At 47.1% G+C, this 21,310-nt stretch overlaps 1 protein-coding gene across 2 annotated transcripts in view; it reads right to left on the reverse strand.

The window, feature by feature from the left end:
* The window catches only part of LOC119432436 (alanine aminotransferase 2), a 59,269-nt gene that overhangs the window by 31,699 nt on the left and 6,260 nt on the right, over nucleotides 1-21,310 (reverse strand). For both annotated transcript variants that reach the window (XM_049670939.1, XM_037699605.2), the window contains exons 6-8: nucleotides 20,318-20,447; nucleotides 3,150-3,229; nucleotides 2,937-3,070 (exon numbers count right to left, since the gene is read on the reverse strand). In XM_049670939.1, the coding sequence (XP_049526896.1) occupies nucleotides 2,937-3,070; nucleotides 3,150-3,229; nucleotides 20,318-20,447 (344 nt within the window). The remainder of the gene's footprint in view (nucleotides 1-2,936; nucleotides 3,071-3,149; nucleotides 3,230-20,317; nucleotides 20,448-21,310) is intronic.

A 21,310-nucleotide genomic window follows, 5' to 3' on the forward strand; every position in this document is an offset into this window, starting at 1 on the left:
CTTGGCCCCTACACTATTAACGAACAAACATCCCCATGAACTATCGCGTTACTCACGTCAAGGTTTCTTCCGGCCATCGTTATCGTGGTTCGAAAATCGTTCACATTTCCATGTCTCAAACGATTCGTTCGGCGCCTCCCTCCTGGCTAAGTCGCGGCCTGGCTGGCCACTTGCGCGCGCGGGGAAATTAGTGTGAGCATTATTCATACGCTTCATATTCTCATCTGTACATTCTCATCACCGTTTTGGGGCCTGGTGGTGGGGCTCTCGCTCGGAAAGAATAAATGAGAGTCTGACTGCCTAAACCTTGTCTCACAATATATATATATATATATATATATATATATTGTTTTGGGAAAACAGTAAATACTGTTTCCGCATAGTCGTACATTCTAATAAAGGATTATTATTGTAAAGAGGAAGAAGAAACAGATGTACTTGATCATGAACATATCCAAAAGATATTCATTTCAAACATGGTTCATTTGAGGCCCTCTATTCTCGACACGCATGGCAGCTGCACAGCCGCCATTATCAGCCATGTTGACTCATTGGCTGTCGAAAGGTCATGTGTTTTGAAATTTGTGCCGGGAAACGAAAGCTTTGCAAAATGCAATTTTGCGTTTCCATCAGAATGACGAAATGTGACGTGGAGCTGCAAATTTTAACGGCTAATACTTTTTTGTGGTCCTTGGCACCTATATTGCGACTTTAGCGATTTAAAAAGAAAGTGGACGGTAGCGTGCAGAAACCCGTGCAATGCATCTGCAATTTCGCGAATATGTGGTGGCGTTCCGAGATAGCCGGCATGTGAGCTTGTTGATTGGCTGAAGGAATATCCCATGAAGAGAGTCACAGGAAGGGCCCTTTCGTAAACGTCAATTTGACGTTGCATGACGTTGCGCTGGGCCGCCATTGCAGAGATTTTCCGCCATAATTTGTGGTGCGACGAGCCGCGCGAATTATGGTAATGAGCGGCCATATGCAATAGCAGTTGAGAGGCATGCGTATTGCTACATTTTCCCTGTCATTTGGGGCCATGGAAATATTTTGCTCACAACGCGTGCTCGTAGCATTTGCATCGCTCTTGGGTGGTGTTGGCGTTTGTGTTTTGAACCATCATTTTTATTGCGATGGCAATTATATGGACACTTCAACCGGATTTCTGCCGTCGCCGTCGCCGTGAGGTTCCGTATAAGTCCAAGGGCAATAAAATCATCGCCACGCGCCGTATGCACGAGCGAAAGCGCGGGGGGGACACGCGCTATCACGGAGAGGAACTGGCCACTCAATCTCCCATGCGAAAGCAAGAAAGCGGGAAGGCAGCGCGCGAGGCAGGGGGGGGGGGGGGGGGGGGCGCAGCTTCCACTTTGCCAACAACCGCGCTTGTACTTTGCCCGACTGTGGCGATCGCCCGCACCGTCTCTTATCTCCACATGGCTCTGGCCTTTGTATGCGCTGTGCATTCGCCACTCAGTTTCCGTTGAAGCGATAGACCACACGAACCTTCGCCCGCTGCGCTTGCTGCCAGCGTTTTGACAGCCGTCTGTGGTCCTTCAGTGTGATCTATTCATGTTTGCTTGTGCGCGCTGACACCACGCTTGTTAATTCAGTTAGTAAGCGAATGTGTCCAAGTTTATGCAGCCGATAAAACTACTATCCCTACTGCGAATAGCTCTCTACTAATTTGCTATCACAATTGATGCTTCGCCAACTGCGACATTTTATTAAAAACACGTTTATTTGAAATAATATTGGTTAAAAGTAACAAACTTTCTGCAATTTTTTGCACTTTTCACTACTGCGTTTGTATCGTAATCAATATTAATGACTTTTCGCGTCATCAAAGGTTATGACAACAGCAACTTTTTAATTTATAAAAAGAAATGTATGCAAGGCAGCGCCTCGAAGTTTCCTCTCGCGGTGCGAGTAAGCAGCGAAGTGAACAAGAGATGGCAGTGCCGGCGCTTGCGTCGCGCAAGCGGATACCTGTGGCGCACGCAACGCTATTGATATCCGGCCGCTTCTCAGCCAAACGAGTCGGGCTCAATAGGTAAGTTCAATGCCTACATTACAGTTTTTTAGGCGAAACGACAAATTTGCGTCACGTTACGAAAGCAAATCGGGGCCATCAGCGGCATTTTTTAAGCGTCGCATCTACGTCACGCCTCAAGGAAAAGGGCGGAATGTCCAGAATAGCAGCTTTGGCAATGACGCGTTAGTCACCGTATAGTTCTCAGAACCAATCTGTATCCAGTGAAATAAAAAAATAAAACAATCAAATAAACAAGGATTAAACGACGCGTCTGAAGTTACGCTGCAGGCGTAAATCCGTGCGAAGAGTCCGTTTTAAGCGACAGTAACTATCGAGTGTTATTGAAAACCTCTCTGGTGTATGGCACTATGACGCCAAACTCTTTCTCAAAAGTCAGAGACGTAAAAATCCAGCTTGAATGCTTGCGACGCCCGCCGGCTATACATACTTTCAAGTACGGCGGAGCAGTGAAATGAGCCCAGGCTACCCCTGCTGCCACCTTACGCAAAGCGGCGGCAACTGGAGTGCCGTCGCGTCATTCGCGGCCCATTGGCGGAGCAGTGCCGTTTGGCCACCTCTCCTATTCCACCACCGTGGTTTTGGGACGCCAATGAGAGCTGCGCGTGTCCCCGCCTACGCCGCGCCTCGACGTCGGCCTCAGATACCCCGCGCCTCGGCGGTGGAGGGTACAGGAAAAGTAAGGAGGATTACGGGCGAGGAGAAATAGGTTACGCCAGCGAGGAATTTACCATCTTGTGTACAAATACCGAAAGTCAATTTCACTGGTTCACTAGGAAAAGTGCATCTCTAGGAAGTAAGCATTGCAACAACTGTACCACTACGGCCCCCACACCATCAAAAGTTGCTGTGCTCTACTTCAATGCTTTCAAGTGTAACTCACTCTCCCATGTAGCCTTTTGAAGCAGACATAAATGAAGCAAGTTCCATGTCAGAGTAAGGGGGACCCATGTTGTGCATTATCTTGCGAAAACTGTGGAATGCAGCCCCTTCAGCATATATGTTGTGCTGATACACCTGAAAGTATCAACAGAATGCAAGAGGAGTTGCAACATATAACAACAATAACAAATACAAATTAAGTAAAACTTATTACCTCATCAGCCATAAGGAAAAGCTTGTGCTTATAAGCGAACTCAACAACTTGTTTGATATTCTGCTCTGTCAAGACTGACCCTGGAAGAGAACAAATTGCAGAGAATCAATGTACTGTTTTTATTTTCTAACTGATATTTAGCACATTCAGAAACTATATATTTAGAAATCGAAGAAATCAGCAAGAGAAAAATGAAACATTTTTTCACAGGCGAAGCTAGTTAAATGAACCAATAAGCATTTGCAGCCGTCAAGTCTGAAGACTTCAGATGGTAATAAGTTACATGTGCTTCAGTTGTGGACAAAAAAAAAAAGACAACAAATAGTAGTTTTTCTATATGGTCACCTTACATTACTTTGACCCTTACGCCACCAAGAAAATTGACCAGTTTATCCAGCGAGGAGGGATAAAAAAAAAACACCTAAACACACCACTGCTTCATTCGCAAGTTTTTACCATATTCTATGATGCCCCCAAATCTAATGTGGACCCAGTTTTTACAAGTTCAAAGTAGAATCCATTTCTCAACAAGATCTAAAGTGCAACCAACTTTTTAATAAGAACAATGTAGCATGACTGACTTTTACAATCCGAAAAAGAACAGACCAGACCTTCACAGAATGAGAATTTATTTACACTTAACTGTGTGGGGTCTCACATGTGCTCTTGGGACAAAGGAGCGACAACACAGTAGTGCAAACAATCACAAGGGCATTTATTGCACCTTTCATACACTAATGCACACTAGCCAAATTACAACCAATAGAACATTCATATGGGCGCGCGACAAATCAAGTAAGTCCGGCTCACCGCGACCCGATAGCGAGCGAATACGTTCGCCCCATGCAATGACACCATCGCCTAGTCGTTCACGTGTACAGTCACGCGAACGGTGGCGTGCTCGAACGATCCGTGTTCGTCCATAAAGGTGTCCCGCTCTTAGCCTCGCGCGACGGTCGCGCGAAGCGGGCCAGCGCACGCGCGACGCGTTCGTGCGTGTTGGCGCGCCGATCCCAAGCCCAAGAGAGAGCGCCTTCGACCTTTTTCTCCCAAATCACCCCGCCGTTCGGTGGCGTTAGCATCGCGACACTCGCGCCATCTCTCGCAATGCGCCGTAACTCCGCCGCCGTAAAGCTACACGGCGAAAACAACATCAGGGGACGCGTGAGAGTCGCGCATCCCCACAACTGCCATCATCATCACTCTCTGACACTTTATCGCTGTCTACGGACAACTTGCCCCCCATGCTGTGTATTGTGCCTTTGATATTCCACATTTATTGAACAACTTAGCAACAATCGCAAACAGGATGGTGGCCAATGTCGAGACTTAAGACTTCGCTTGATCATCTTGCAATGCATGCAACTCTCCAGAACGCTAGGACATGACATGTGGATAAGCTGTCATAGGATATCTGCAAGCATACTGTACGGTACTGCTTATGACTGCCCAGACAATAACACCAGAAATAATATTGCAGGTGTTGAATCCTTTTCCTATTTGTACAAGTGATACTTGTTCGTAATTTTTTTTCTCGAAACGCCAAAAACAAGAGGCAAAGCCTAAAGCATTGAGACAAAATACCTTTAAAGGCTATTATGTATATGGGAAACCAGCACTGCCTAGGGAGCGCACGTGAAAAACAGCCGCCACATTTAGTCTCCCAAACGAACATGGGGCCGCAAGGAGCATGTTGCTTTTACGTTACGAAACTGCAACCTCTGCGAGGTTGGCCTGTTTTTCTTGTTCGTTTCTCTCAGTGTGAATATTGAAAACAGTGAAGAGGCTACGGTGATTGAGGACAAATTTACTAGTGAAGAACGCCCTAAAGTGTCTTGCGCAGAAAACTGCATGAGAGCCATGCACCAGCAGCTGCAAGCGTATACTGCCGATCATGTTGCGGTACGGTTTCAAAAGAATCGACTCACTGTAAGAGTTCCTTGATGCAAAACAACTCGAAAATGGCGAGGATTTTCTAGGTTGAGAAAACGTTATCTGACAACGGCAGTTCAGGGTTTCAGCGAAATACAATTTACGAGTGAAAAGAAGCTATAAACGCCGTCGGATTCAAGTAAGAGATCACTTGTTCCATTTCTGCATATTCCAGACGCAAATAATGACAACTGCTTCGAAAGCAGAGTGACGATTTTGTTGGAGCCACATAGTGTCTACAGTGCTGAAATTGAAGGCGCATCCCTGTTAGCAACACCGCAACTCACCACACGCCGTTTACAGTTCGCGGACTGCTGGCCGACGGCGGTCTTGCTGGCAAATGGTGAGAGCTGCCTATCACACAAAGATTTCCCTGCGAGATCTTCCTGCGGCACAGCGACATGGCCATTCAGCGACAGAGGAGTGGTCGTGGCTACGCTCTGGCGTTGCCGGCAGCCTCACTGCCGCTGTTTGCTCGCCACAGATACTGTCGCCAGGCCTTTTGAGATTCACTTCGAATCTGTGTAGCTGGCGGCGCTTCAGAACGCTCCCAAGCACCAATGTTTTGTTACCATTGTTGCCGCTTTACCCTCTCCTCGCAATAATTTCACACAAAGGAAGAAAAAATAGTCATATTTGTGGCGCCGCTAGCTGCGTTGCGAGCATGGCCGAGCCGGTTCATTGTGCACCGTTGGTTGGTGCTTAACATTTGACCGTGGACACGTTTTTTAATAAAATGAACTGTACGTGTCACTTTACTCTAACAGACGTCATTTTGCCTGGAATAGAAGCATAACCAATGTTTGTAGCGCCGGTCGCAGCAACGCGCCAGTGCAGCGTCGATGCGCTATTTCTGCCGTAAATACGAAGTGTTCACTATTTATGTTTACTGAGAGACTTTATGATTAGCCCATTGTCATTTCCTTCCTTTTCAGTTTGTCACCAGGCACTGTAAAAGGCAGCACCCACTGCTGGAAACCCAGTGGGCATTTATATGCCGGCAGGCACTTATATTACTCCTGGCACCCCCGGAAAAATGCTGGCTGTATATACTCTTGTATTAAAAACATGTGAGGCCGGCACGGCCTCACATGTTTTTGCTGGTGCCGGCCTCACGGGGCGTGAGGCCGGCACCAGCATGATTGTGCCACTCACGCATTTTCTTCTGCTAACGCAGGTTATCTACTGCACCGACGCACAGCCTCCTCATCGCAATGGCAGCGCAGACGCAGAGTGTCGCACATCAATGGCTACGGCATCCAGGGTAGAGCACGCAAGCTACGGTGGCAGCGACTTCGATGTGTGCCCGGCTAACATGTTTGGACAGAGCCAACTATTGGTCAACGAACCTTGGGTGGATGAAGGCCGTGTCTACGATGTACAAAAGGCGGACTGGATCAGTGCATCAACGGGGCGTGAGGCCGGCACCAGCATGATTGTGCCACTCACGCATTTTCTTCTGCTAACGCAGGTTATCTACTGCACCGACGCACAGCCTCCTCATCGCAATGGCAGCGCAGACGCAGAGTGTCGCACATCAATGGCTACGGCATCCAGGGTAGAGCACGCAAGCTACGGTGGCAGCGACTTCGATGTGTGCCCGGCTAACATGTTTGGACAGAGCCAACTATTGGTCAACGAACCTTGGGTGGATGAAGGCCGTGTCTACGATGTACAAAAGGCGGACTGGATCAGTGCATCAACGGGGCGTGAGGCCGGCACCAGCATGATTGTGCCACTCACGCATTTTCTTCTGCTAACGCAGGTTATCTACTGCACCGACGCACAGCCTCCTCATCGCAATGGCAGCGCAGACGCAGAGTGTCGCACATCAATGGCTACGGCATCCAGGGTAGAGCACGCAAGCTACGGTGGCAGCGACTTCGATGTGTGCCCGGCTAACATGTTTGGACAGAGCCAACTATTGGTCAACGAACCTTGGGTGGATGAAGGCCGTGTCTACGATGTACAAAAGGCGGACTGGATCAGTGCATCAACGGGGCGTGAGGCCGGCACCAGCATGATTGTGCCACTCACGCATTTTCTTCTGCTAACGCAGGTTATCTACTGCACCGACGCACAGCCTCCTCATCGCAATGGCAGCGCAGACGCAGAGTGTCGCACATCAATGGCTACGGCATCCAGGGTAGAGCACGCAAGCTACGGTGGCAGCGACTTCGATGTGTGCCCGGCTAACATGTTTGGACAGAGCCAACTATTGGTCAACGAACCTTGGGTGGATGAAGGCCGTGTCTACGATGTACAAAAGGCGGACTGGATCAGTGCATCAACGGGGCGTGAGGCCGGCACCAGCATGATTGTGCCACTCACGCATTTTCTTCTGCTAACGCAGGTTGGTGATCATTCGAATGAGACTTTCACCTTTCACGTATTCATGGTGCCGGTTACGCCCCGTAGTTCAAGTTTGCATTCAGAGTACCGTGCTGTGCGTTGTCATGCCAAACGTCGTTTCTTTTTACTGCGAAGATATGCATTCTATTTTTTGCTTTTATTCCTGTGCGGTGACGTAGAGCTAAATCCTGGCCCAACTACTGCTGAAACACTGAATCTAATTTTGGATGGCCAAAAAGAAATAAAGGCCAAATTACAGGCTATCGAAACATCGCAGAACCAAGGTCAAATAGCTATAGAAGAGCTGAAGTCGCGAATAGATTCTGTGGAAAGTGCAATAACACAGCTCGCAAACCTAAGAGGAGCCGTTACTGAATGTAGGAAGAAAACTGAAGATACTCACAGCACGGTGAAGGACTTATCCCGTAAAATAGACGACTTGGTAAACCGCAGCAGGCGATGTAACCTGATATTTTATGGTGTCCCTGACAGTGAAAGTCGTGAACTGCCCGCTGTCTCCGAGAAAAAAGTACAAGAAATTGTGTCACGTTTAGGACTAACGCCAGTGCAGATTGAAAGGGCACACAGACTTGGCCGGTCCCAGGCCAATAAACCTCGGCCGCTCATTGCAATGTTTTCGATGTTTAAAGATAAACAGGCAATTCTAGCCAACGCAAGGAAACTAAAAGGATCCAATATTAGTATATCAGAAGATTTTTCAGAGGCAGTGCGCAGAAAAAGAAAGTTTCTTTGGGAATTCGGCAAAAGGAATGCTCTTGATGGTGCTCGCGTGAACCTAAAATATGATAAGCTGTTTTTAAACGGGCAAGCATATGTATATGACGAAGGTAGTGGCCAGGTTGTGCAAACGACATGACGCATGCGCAGCTCTGTAGCAGATGTAACTTTGCTGGTTGTCAACTGCCGTAGTATCAAGAACAAAGTAGATGATTTCGACAACCTACTACGCATGACCAAACCAAGTGTAGTGCTTGGAACGGAGTCATGGCTAGATGATGAAATAACAAGCAATGAAGTCTTTCCAAACGGCTACACATGCTTTAGGAACGATAGAAACCGTCATGGCGGTGGAGTCTTTATACTTGTTGACACTTTGCTATCTTGTTCCGCCCTCGATATCGGCAGCGGAAATTGCGAGGATATATGGTGTAAAATTCGATTACCAAACGGGAAAACATTATCAGTATGTTCATTTTATAGGGCTCCTTCAAGTTCTCTTACTGTCTTGTCTGATTTTTCAAAGACAATAGAAACGGTCAATACAGATTACCTTGTCATTGGCGGGGACTTTAACATTCCAGAGCTTTCTTGGAATAAGCAAACTTCAAATATTAGGGCTACGTCTACAGTGGCAAAGGAATTGTTGACGATACTAAGCAGTTTTTCCTTAACCCAGGTTGTAACAGAAGGTACGAGACAAAATAACGTCTTAGACCTAATTTTAACTAATCAGCCAAATTGTGTTAGGACAGTTTTGGTGGTGCCAGGTATTAGCGACCATAAAGCTGTGGTTTGTGAAATGAATCTGACGTATGAAAAGACGCAAAGCTCGACAGCCAGAAGGATGTATAATTACAGCCAAGCCAACGTGAATGAAATAGGACTTGCATTACAGGAATTCCTTCCGGAATTCGAAATACTTTCTGAAACAATCGGCGTTCATGAGTTATGGGTCCTTTTTAAAACAAGAATGCTTGAGATACAAGAAAAATATGTGCCGTCGTGGGTGCAGACGAAACAGCGTACTAAATCTAAGCCATGGTTTAATGGTGAGCTACGACGCCTTACTAGTAAAAGGAATAGGATATACAGGAAATATAAAAGAAACTCCATTTCCAGAACTTGCGATCAACTTGCGACTATAACCAAAATCATGCAAACAAAAATCCGCCAGGCAAAAAAAGAATTCTTTGATGCTTTGCCTTCTCGGCTTCAAACAACGAAAAAGCTGTTCTGGAACCTTGTTAAATGTAATAGAAAAGACAAAGTATGTATTCCATCACTTCAGCATGACGGAGTGGAAATAGAAAATAGCTTAGAAAAAGCCAACTGCTTCAATAAGTTTTTCGCTTCCATTTTCGTGCACAGTGCCTCGAGCGCAATTCCGCATCCGTCTGCAAATGAGGTTATTGAAAACATGGATGATATAGTTATTGATGAAGGTGGAATACGGTCTCTTCTTGAACGTTTAGATTCCAGCAAAGCCGGGGGGCCGGATGGATTGACGGGCGCTTTTCTCAAATTGTGTGCGTCGTTCATCCCACCCTTTCTAAAGGTACTGTACTCGAAGTCATTGAGCACCGGGGTCCTACCACACGAATGGAAGATGGCGTGCGTTGTGCCAGTGTATAAATCGGGGCCTCGCGAGCTAGTCAACAATTACAGACCGATATCTCTAACAAGTATTGTCTGCAAGGTATTAGAGCACGTCTTGTGCAGTCACATAATGGCACACATTACCAATCATAACCTCCTAAATCCAAAACAGCATGGTTTCAGGCAAGGGCTTTCCTGTACAACTCAATTAACAGAATTCGTTCATGAAGTTTGTGGTGCACTGGATGCTCGTTCTTGTGTTGATTCGGTGTTTGTAGATTTTAGAAAAGCTTTCGACCTGGTGGATCACACATTACTTGTATGTAAACTACGTTGGTTTAATATCAATGAACAAGTAATTGCATGGATTCAGGAATACCTTTCTTTGCGGTTTCAGCATGTATTGGTAAATGGCGCGAAATCTAGTGCGGCCCGCGTAACGTCTGGCGTCCCCCAGGGCTCGGTATTGGGCCCATTACTTTTCTTAATATTTATAAATGATCTTCCCAACACTATTGTTTCTTCGGTAAGATTGTTTGCTGATGATCTGATAATATATAGAGAAATTACAAGCATTGCCGATACTGTTATTTTGCAAAATGATTTAGTTAAAATACAAAACTGGTGCAGAGAGTCACACATGCAAATAAACACACAGAAAACTGTCCACATGCGCTTTACTAAAAAGTGTATGCCAGAAGCAGTATATTATCTATCCGGTTACCCATTGCAGACTGTTTCCGAGTACAAGTACTTGGGTGTATTTCTCACACCGTCCATATGTTGGCACAGGCACGTTGATTTCATTACAGCAAAGGCATGCAAAGTGTTAGGATTTCTACGGCGTAATACGAAACTCTTTCCCCAGCAGGCTCGTGATCTTCTGTACAAAAGCTATATTAGACCAATTTTAGAGTATGGATGCACCGTATGGGACCCTCCTACGCGTACCGACCGAGATAAACTTGAGAGAGTTCAGAATATAGCAGCACGGTATGTAATGGGCAACTATGAGAGAAACTTTAGCGTTACTACTGCAAAACAAACATTAAAATGGGACACTTTAGAAAAAGAAGGCAGACATTACGCTTGAAACTTTTTCACAATATATTTTATGGCCAAATCGGAATAGACCGCAATAAATATATTCTACCGCCACATTATATATCCAGACGAACAGATCACGAGCTCAAGGTTAGGGAATACAGTTGTAGAACTAAGCTTTTCAAGAGCACTTTTTTCCCCAAAACCATTTTAGAATGGAATCGACTGCCTGCTGCCGTGGTTGGTATACTTAATAATGAACTTTTTGCAAATGCTCTTTGAAATTTTGTTCATTATTTTACAGTATATAGTTAATGTATAGTTTGCTATCATTACATAGTGCTTTATTATTTAGCTGTATGATGCCCTTTCTTGCCTTTTTTGTATTGTATAGTATAGTGCTGTTTGTTGTATGCCATAAACTGTTTACATTGTTGTATGTAACCCCCCCACTGTAATGCCTAAATAAAGGCGCTGTGGGTATGAGAGTAAATAAATAAAATGTACACTCGAACCTTATTACAGTGGAATCTCAATGATACGAATCTCACGGGGTCACGTAAAATATTCGTATTAGCCGAAATTCGTATCATCGAAACACAATTAAAACTAGCTATTAAGGGGGGACGCGGGGATCAGATCGCGAAAATCGCAAGAAAAATCGATTTTTGGAAACCACGCGTTTGGGTATCTGCAACGCCTAATCTACTCTGCATCAAAATGGTTTGGCTGAAAACGCACTGAAAGTGCCCGAAAAAGCTTAATTCGTCAGTGCGCAGGGCGAGAAAACATCTTTAAATTGCGCAAAATCACTGCAGTTCATGGAGCCATATCTCGTATTTCCCGCCACCGAGTGCCGCCATCTTGGTATCGTTCGAAAGCTCAAAGTTTCGCCATTCCGCTTCTCAATTCGTCCGTCGTCGCCAACTTGTAACAAACGCACAAACACCAAAGACGCGCGGGTTTGCGATAGGTAGTCACACGGGCCCTCTGATAAAAGCGGGCCTCCGATTGGCTGCCGTGATGAAAGGCGTCTCTCCATTGGTTGCTGCTGTAGCAGGGGCAAGATGGCAACCGCAGTTGTCTGCTTCGTAAACCACGCCGATGTCTTCACTTGACACACAGAATTCGGATTACTGAGAACTCCCAGGTTAGTGATGGATCGTCGCTCGTTGGCGAATAAACTTTGGACGAAGCACGCCTTCGGAATATGGAAGCGCTCCTACAGCAAGAAAAATATGGCGATTAGCGGGAGAAGCAGAGGAGCACCCGAGTGAACCAGCGCAACCTTGCACCGTGGATTACGTGCCGCGCTATCTTGCACCGTGTGACTCCAGCAGCGAAACCCACAATTGCCCTGTGCCATCGGCACCGATAACGCAGCCAACGCAAGATGCGCAAACGGAGGCTCCCGCGCCTCGGCGTACGGCCGCGCGAATCAGCTGAGATCGTATCTCGGCAGACATAGCTCGCTGCGACTAAGCAAAATGGCGCAAAAAAAAAAAAAAAACGCGGCCAGAAGCACGGCAGTCACTCCGCCCGATGGCACGCGGAAAAGGAGGAAAAGCACAAAAGCAACAAAAGCGCCACCGCTTCGAACTCTTCGCGCCCATTCGCGGCCTCCGCGCTGTCCGGCGTCGCGTCCGCGCCTCCGCACCAAAAGAGAAAGCGCGTGACTGCGCGCTGTTCTCTTTCGCGACCGTCGGTGGGGCCGCATTTATTCGTATCAACCGACGCAGGTAGAAAACCAATTCGTAACAACCGTTTTCTAGCACGTTGCAAAGTAATGGGGCTCGGCCGGGACCGCAGAAAAACTCGTATCATCCGGAAATTCGTATTAGTCGTGATCGTATCATCGAGGTTCCACTGTATAATGAAGTTGAAGGGGAGCCAAAATTACTTCGTTATATCCATTTTTGCCAGTATGGATTATATCCTTTTTTGCCATTCCCGGGTGTTGCGTTTTCCCGGCTGTTACGTCGTTTTCGGGCAGTCCCGGCACAGCTCCCATAGCACCCAATGGATTGGTAACACCGCTGCTACGTCGCAACTGTGGGACCGTTCCTGCATCATACGTTGCCAACTGCCACCCCGTGCCGGCCCGAGCGGCCACTTTGACTTTTCATGTCGCTTGGCTTGGTTGCTTGATGATGGCATTGGCCGACCAAAGTGCCGGGGGCAACACTTATGACGTATTTTCGGTTTCCGCCAAGTATGGCCCTTGAGATCCGTATTTGCTATCTAAAGATGGTGTCTATGACGGGTTGCGGCCCTAAAATTGGTTTTGGCTCATAGATGTTCCGTATAAAGTCCAAGGGCGATAACGACGTCACCGCGCGCCGTATGCTGTATGTGCGAGTGAAAGCGTGCGAGAGGAGCCGACGACCGCGTCTAAATCTCGCGTGCGAAAGAAAAAAGCAGGGAGAAAGCGCGCCTTCATCCGTTGAGGGGGGAGGGATAGCGTGCAGCGTTGTTCCTCTGGCACCAACTGCGTACTGCACGGTGGCGCGCGGGCCGTACCTAAGCGATCTACGTTGGGGGCTGAGTCTACGCAGTGTAGGTACATCGATGGCTCGAAGCTTTGTGCGTGCTGTGTGTTCTCGGCGCTCAGTTTGAGTTGAAGCGATAGACAACAGCACGAAGGTCACTTCGCTCGCTTCTGCAGCAGCGCTTAAATTCCTCACACCAGTGTTTGACAGCGCCTGTCTGCGCTCGTTGAGTGTGATGTGTTCATGTTTGCCTGTGGGCGCTGACATCATGCTTGTTAATATACAGTAGAACCTCGCTGATACATTCCCGCTTAATACGATTTCCCGGCTGCTACGTTCGCAATCGCGAAAAATAAGCATAACACCATAGAGGAACGTGTTAATACGTTCCGGTTAATACGTTCCCAGAAAATATGATTATTCGGCAGCAACGTTCAGCATTGCGGAAAACTGCAGTCGTATGATACGTTCTGCAGCGAAAAATTATCATTCAGGTGTGCAAAAAGACCACTCTCATGTGCTTGTGAAGCGCTAAGCGGCAGACAGCGGCCGCGCGACTTCTCTGCATTGCTCGTTCGCCTGAAGTGACGAAGCGCGGCAGCAGCGGCGAGCGAATTGACCTTTGCGATACCATGCCCCTCGCTTCAACATGAACTACTAAGCGGCGAAAACAGGCGGACACTGCGCGGCACTACGACTCGCCGAGATCGTAGTGGAGGTGGTGGCGGACGAGGCACCTGATAACAGCGGCGAGAACGAAGGCTTGTGCCCACCGGCTACCTTCGCCAAAGCCCTTGCTGGCCTGGAAGCCTTACAAAGCTTCTTTCGCACGAAAGACAACGAAAATGCGGACAAGGGTCTGCAATGTGTGCAAAAGGAGTTGTTCCTGTCCAAGGGTGTGACACACCAGCAGAAAATAGTCGAATCTCGATAATTCGAACTCGAAGGGGCCCGAAAATTTGTTCGAATTAAAAGGACTTATGTTTGACGTATTTGTGCACCATAGCGCTACGTACGAACGGCTTGAGTCGTGAAATATCGCGGCGCACAAGCACATAGCGAGCGAGGGCCGCGAAACTGCCCGCGCCGGCCAACGCTCGCATCCTGATAGCGCCTCTTCCTCTTTACAACCACAATCGCTCTCTCTCTCTCGCATCACGATAACGGCAGCGAACGAAACTTCAGGGAGCGGGCTGCGCCGGCATGGCGATGCGCGCGCACGGAGACCATCGAAGGTGAGGGAGGAGGGCAGCAGGGAGGCGCATTTGGCCTCGGCAACCCCGTTGCTTCGGTGGCTCCCCTCGCCCTCCCTCTCAACTCCCTCACCTTCGACTATCTCCGTGCGCCCGCCGGCTCGGCGCCAGCTTAGCCCGCTCCCCTAAGTTTCGTTTTCTGCCCTTGAAGCGAGCGTTGGCCGGCGTAGGCCGGAGCGTTGGCCGACGTGGGCAGTTTCGTTGGCCGGACTCCGCGTTGCTTCCCTCGACGCCGCAGCCGCTGCGTTGGCTGAGACGTCGGCACGCACACGCGTGTTCCGGCGTGACACTGGAATGGCGACCTTACCATTTGAGAGAGGAAATTTTCGCCGCGGTATTTTTCCTTTCGTTTTTATTTCTCCACGCAGCGTTGAGGGGTCTCTCCGAAGCTTTTGCTTTATGGCAGTGTGGGAGCATTAGTCGGAGGCGCCGCCGCGTGATTTGGCGTGCTGCTGAGAGCATTGTCGGTGCGCGGTTATGTTCGAATTAACCATCGCAAATGCTTTCGCGTTCGAATTACCGAGCGTTCTCACCCATTGGAATACACATAACTTTGACGGGACCACAGCGTGAGTTCGAATTAACGAGATTCAACTGTAATTATGTTTTGCAAGAAATAAAGGTTTTCTGCCCTTGCACCTCAATATGGGCTTGTCAGCTTCAATTTTTACTGGATTCGGATCGTACGTTTATTTCTCGCGTATTTTTTAAAAACGTATGAACGAGGTTCTACTGTAGTTAATAAGCGAATGTTTACAAGTTTATACAGACAATAAAACTACTATTCTTACTTTGTATAGCTGTCTACTAATTTGTTATCGCAATCGATACTTCAGCTGTCGGGCGAAACTACGACTTTTTTTTTTCACAAGTAAGAATTAAAATAATATTGTGTGCAGTTCAAGACTACTCCCCATTTCTCAATTTTTCCTGTTTCCCGGCTCTTACATTTTTTGTTTTTTTTTACGGTCCCGTGAAAAACGTATCAGCGGGGTTCTACTGCATATGGCCAATGGGGTGCACAATTGTAAACATGGAAATAAGAAGACGGCTTTGTGGCTCGGGGAACAGCTACACTGCCATGCATGCGATGAAATTTGAATAAAACAACAAAAGAATGTTCGGCGTGTGCAACACGCAACTTAGCACCGTTGCCTTTTGTTTCATTGTGATGGTCTTCCACGTCCGCTTTCCACTTGGCTCGTCATGGTTGAGCAACACGTGGCATACAACACAGCACTCCACTGTGCGAACCGAGGAGGCAAGCGAACTTCGCCGTGCCCTCCGAGATCACCCCGATGCCAAGGCGACCTCGAAGGCCACGCCCAGCTGCCAGCCTACTGTTACGATCGGCCAGCGGGGGAAGCGACCTATTGAACCACTTCCGATTTCCCGAGACAAATCAGCATGGTGAGGCTCACAGTACATCGCATCAGACAGACCAGCGGCAACACCAAGGCGAGACACGTTTGACGGCTACGGGGCTGATGGATGTCACCCCGCCGCCGACCACGACGCTGGGACCAAGGAATGCCTGGGAAAGTGCGTGCGATGCTTCCCCACGGCCGCAGCTAGCCACTAAGACCGTTCGACAGACGAACCCGCTAAGGGCTGGGCTATCCCAGGAACCAAGATGTGCCAGATTGGGTCAAGCGCGACACCTCCCGTCTACGAGTGTCCCCTCCGTTCTCTGTGACAGTGAGCCGTGTGCGCCCGAGGTTACCTTTCCAGGTGTGTTCGGGGAACAAAGGTGCCGGAGTGACTATGTTACCCTCGCCCTCCGGTTGGAGGAAGGTTTCCCTGGCCTAGAGATCTAGGGAGGATGGAGGGAATTTAAGTGGACGTTTGCGGCTCATCTGGAGTGCTCCCCAAGAAAGATGTAGCCAGTGCTCTCCCAAGTGCTCTCCGAGATGTAGCTAGTGCTCTCCCCATCTGCTCTGTCACGTAGATAGTGCTTGCCCAGAACAATGTAGTCTGTTGAGATTCAGTAGCACTGACATGCTACGATGTACTGCGCTCCGTACTCCGGCCAGTATGATGACGATTCCCTTGTTCTGTAAATAAGTTTGCCTCTTCCATGTACATAAACCCCCTGTTTCGTTTACCCTACCTCTTGTCCTCATCACGAAAGAAGCAACCCTCATCAAGCCAGCACGGATAACGGCGTGGGCCCGCTTAGCCTCCGTGTGACGCCCCGGAAGCATAGGCCAGCTACACGTTACGAGACGCACCAGCGGCATAGGCTAGAGAACGGCCCTCAGTTTGACACCAGACTCCGAGACCACGACTCCCAGCTCCTACACCACGCAGCGCACTGCAGGGATAAGCGAATGCACGGCCTAGCCACGCACAGGCCGTGCATTCTTACTTTTATGAAGGTCAATGAACTGCCCCTTGGTTTACCTGAAGGCTCTTCGCAGTGCTTATCTGTCCAAAACCCATGCCATAAGGAAGCAGTGTGTTCAGGCTTGCATGAATGAGCTCAGCCGCTCCTATGTATACACACGCCTTTGTACAGATTATATATGTTATTATTCACCAACTGCATTCTAGATCTCAGTAAAATTTGTAAATGTCTACCAATCAAACAGGTTGCGTGAACGTTCGGTACCCTCAGCGTTACTACCCATTTAAATCGGTTCTATAAACATAAAATTTTAAAAATGCACTTTTAAGGCCACTGTGAACCATGCCAAGGCAACCATTGTTTCATGACAAACACCAACCCCATGACGAACATTGTTTATGACAAACAACCAATTTCATCTGCTTACATATAGGTTTTTAATAATCCAGTGTGTTCTGGAAGGCTATTTTTGAAGCAACTTTTCTAATTTCGAAGTCGCGAAAATTTTACCAATTGTTCTGTCATGTTACCAAAAAAGTTGCTGGTTGCTAAATTTCAAAAAAATTTTATATGTGTCGTTAAAAAGACCGGAAGTTACTAAATCTAGCGACAAAATCGCTAAAATGGCAACACTGTTGACACTTTCATGCAACTTTTCTGTTTTGTGAAAAAATTTCTGTGTACACATATTTTTTAACACATTTTTTTAATAAACACCCCCCCCCCCGTCTAGGACAACATACAATCAAACAAACTTATAACAATATTCAAGTGTCGAAAAAATTCTATTGTTATAACTGATAATCCTTTTAACCTTGATGAGAAAAAAAAAGTGGACCAACATAAAAATTTAAATTACCGTATTTTCCATTTATAAGTCGCATTTTTTAATGAATTTTGTCGGTGCGTCATATATGCCTCCCCCCCTCGGAAAAACTGACGTCAAAATCGTACTGGATGCTATGGCCACGCAAAGCGTGCTAGGTTGACCTCCTCTGGCAGTTGCTACAAGTTGTGTACGCACTATGACCTCACTGGGTTCTTGTGATCCAGTTGCTGAGCGTCGTGCGAGAAGGATGGAGCAGCAATGCAAGCGACAGCAGGCCGACCGCGAGTCGACCGACCCCGAAGTCGTCGCATCTGCAGATCGCCTTCCAAGATACGATGCGCGCCGCTGCGCAAACTACGCAATTGCTACCAGAGTACGAGCCACCCCACCTCCCTCCCACGCTGCCTTCGCGCTTTCCTCCCTTATGCGCAATTCGGCTCACCGCCGCATGCTTTCACTCGCACATATAGCATACGGTGCGTGGGGACGATGTTATTGCCCTTGGACTTCATACGAACATTGCGGTGACCACGACGGCAGAAATGCACCTGGAATGTCCATATCATGGCTATCGCAATTATATAGAAATGGCACCCATACGCTTGTGCGTGACCCAGGCTCACGAAGTGAAACGTCACTAATTTTTGTACATCACTTACCGAATTAACAGGTGCGTCTTATACACTAGTGTGACTTATTGACTTTTTTTTTTTGCACAAACTGCCATTTTGAGGGGGGGTACGACTTATACACCGGAAAATACGATAGATGGAAATAAGTACAGTTGAATTTGCTGATAACATTACCAGTTTTAACAATATTCAGATGTAACAATGAGCAGCCGCACCACCCTGAACTCTTTCGTGTGTTCCATGGTAAAATAAACAGCTTTACTCTAATGATCCCATGCCACGCTATTGGTTATAATAGAGAGTTTTAGATTAGGGGGACGCAAGCGTAGGGGCCCCCTAGCGCTTGGGGCCGTGGTACTGCGCACGCGCAGACCGGTCTGCGCGTGCGCAGTAGCGCGGCCCCAAGCGCTAGCGGGCCCCTACGCTTGCGTCCCCCTAATCTAAAACTCTCTAATGAAACCTCGTAAAACCTGGTAAAATAAACCTGGTAAAATAACACCTTTACTCTAATGTTCCCATGCCACGCTATGGTTATAATGAAACCTGGCTACTGGATGTCTGCACTGAAAGGGAAAGGAATGCGCATGCTGCAATGCCCAAAAGGCAAAGTTTTGATATCTCCCAGGGAACCCACACTTGCCCCGCATGTTGAAGTTCCCTTCTTCCCTGTTTCTTGGTCACCAATTTGCTCTTTTCGGGTTGCCATTTTGCATTTCGGCTGTAAGCAGACTGGCCGTGGCACCTTCACAGTGCAGCAGAAGCCGAGGATTATCAGCACCCCTAAAGAGGTTGGCAACAGAACCGCTGGCCATAAATACGATGTCGGCAATTTGTGCAGCCGCGAATGGAGGCTGCTTTTACAAAGATATGAGGCTTGTTGTATGAAGTTATTTTCGTAAGTTATACGGGCATTTTTTCAAAAAAAATTTTTTTCAGGGTGTTGGAATTGGGGGTGCGGGTTATACATGAAAAAATACAGCAATTTCACATCGAATGACATGGCACGTACAACTATCTTTCATTGTAGCGCAATATTTTTTGGTCGTAGCATTGCCTGCTATGTATAAAATGGAGTATACATGGTTGCTAGTGATCCCAACACGTACATGCTGTTGTGCCATCTGCTGCTTGAAATAAGACAGCAGCACGTAAAACCTTTGCAAGAAAACCAGGATCTGGTATAGCTAGTATGAGAAAGTGCACTTCAGAGTACAGTGTTCTGAAAGTTAACATGCCACTGGTAATAGGCAGTACTTTGCACAGCATCACTAGAGGAGCACTACAATCCAAGCAATCTTTTCCACAAAGCTGCAAGGAGTGAAAGGGGCAATTAATAATAGTAAATGAACAATTATTCTTTGTTTGATCACCGACTCATTACCATAGTTAAAATAAGGTTTCTGAAACTGAGGTCAATGAGAATGATTTTGTTAACCTAAAGGTACAGTACACTAGAGCAAGACAGTCTTGACTTGCAGGCCCGGGTTCTCACAAAATTGATAAACTACTGTTAAACCTCGATATAGCGAAGTCGTTAAAAAAAGCAATTTCCTTCGTTATATTGAAATTTTGTTACATTGAAATTCAAAGTGTTATGCAAATAAGCACAGTCACCGATGGATATTTCTCACATAAAAGGGGCCGCAAAATTTTCCAAATTATCGAGCAATCGGAAACAGCACAACCCAACAGAAGCATATTGGTTCTCCCTTGCGGGTTTCTCTCTAAAGTTACAACACAAGAATCATGCATGCCAGTCTGATGGCCAACCATCCATAAACCTTCAGGTAAATTTATAGTGTAATTGGGACATAACATGTTATGGTGTAACAAGATGACAAATGCTATGACGTAACGACCTGGACCGGAAAAACTATAACAAATAAACCAACTAGGCCAGCAACAAGACTGCTGTCTGCATTGGACCCAGTGCTCAGCTTTGCTGCAACTCACCCGTAGGGTTTCCAGGATTGATTACAACCAGGCCACGGGGATTGCAAACTTTTTTCGCTTCACTGAGAGATCTTTCAAGTTCTCGGATGCTCAATGCCCAGTCATTCTCTTCATCCAAGTAATAGTTTATCTGCAGACAGCAAAAGAATGTGCAATTCAAACTGTAGAAGTGCAATCTGTCACAGAGCCATTGCCTGGTAAAATTAATAAACATAAAATTGTTTTACAGGTTGTTCCTAAAATACTGTTCAACCAAGCTAAACAAGGTGTTGCCTAGTTTTCATTGGGATTGTATGGACACTAGAGGCATGATCGCGCTGTCATGCTGTCCTGGCATCGACGGTGCATGCATGAACCATGCGTTGATATTTAGAAGGCCTCCAGAGATGCACAGTGTGCTTGGCTGCAAAAAAACGAGGAAGCCAAGTGGATGCACGGTCACGCTTGGCTCAATCGGCTCCGCCGAAGCCAGGGCAGCAATCTGGCTTCCACTGCAGACATGAGCGATACTTAAAAGCTACGTGCATACCATGCCATGATTATACACTGGTCCGAGCGGAATGGACACTAATCGCCAATCTAAATTTATGTAATCCTTTCTTTGGACGCTGACAAACGCCAACAGTTTACCTTCGGTCACACTTAGTGCACTGTCAAGGTGCGATGCCTGCAACACCACGCTCATCATGCCAGCGTTCTGAGGCCTTCAGCGCAACGCTCAAAACTAAGGGCTCCAGTGATCAATGAACAAAATTAAATAATGCAAGCACACAGTCTCAGACACATTTAGTATACCATGATAATGAACGAAGAAACTTTTCACTCCGCAATTTGTCACGGTGAGGGCAAAGGTGCTCATCTACCTGCCATTTTTTTTTCACAATTCTATTTCAAGCTTAAATTGTGGAACAGTCCATGAATGCAAAATTTTACAAGATGCCCAACAATTGTAAGACGGTCAATTGAGTTAAAGTGTGAATTCCTTACAGGGCC

This window comes from Dermacentor silvarum, chromosome 1, assembly GCF_013339745.2.
Source record: "Dermacentor silvarum isolate Dsil-2018 chromosome 1, BIME_Dsil_1.4, whole genome shotgun sequence".
Classification (NCBI taxonomy): Eukaryota; Metazoa; Arthropoda; class Arachnida; order Ixodida; family Ixodidae; genus Dermacentor; species Dermacentor silvarum.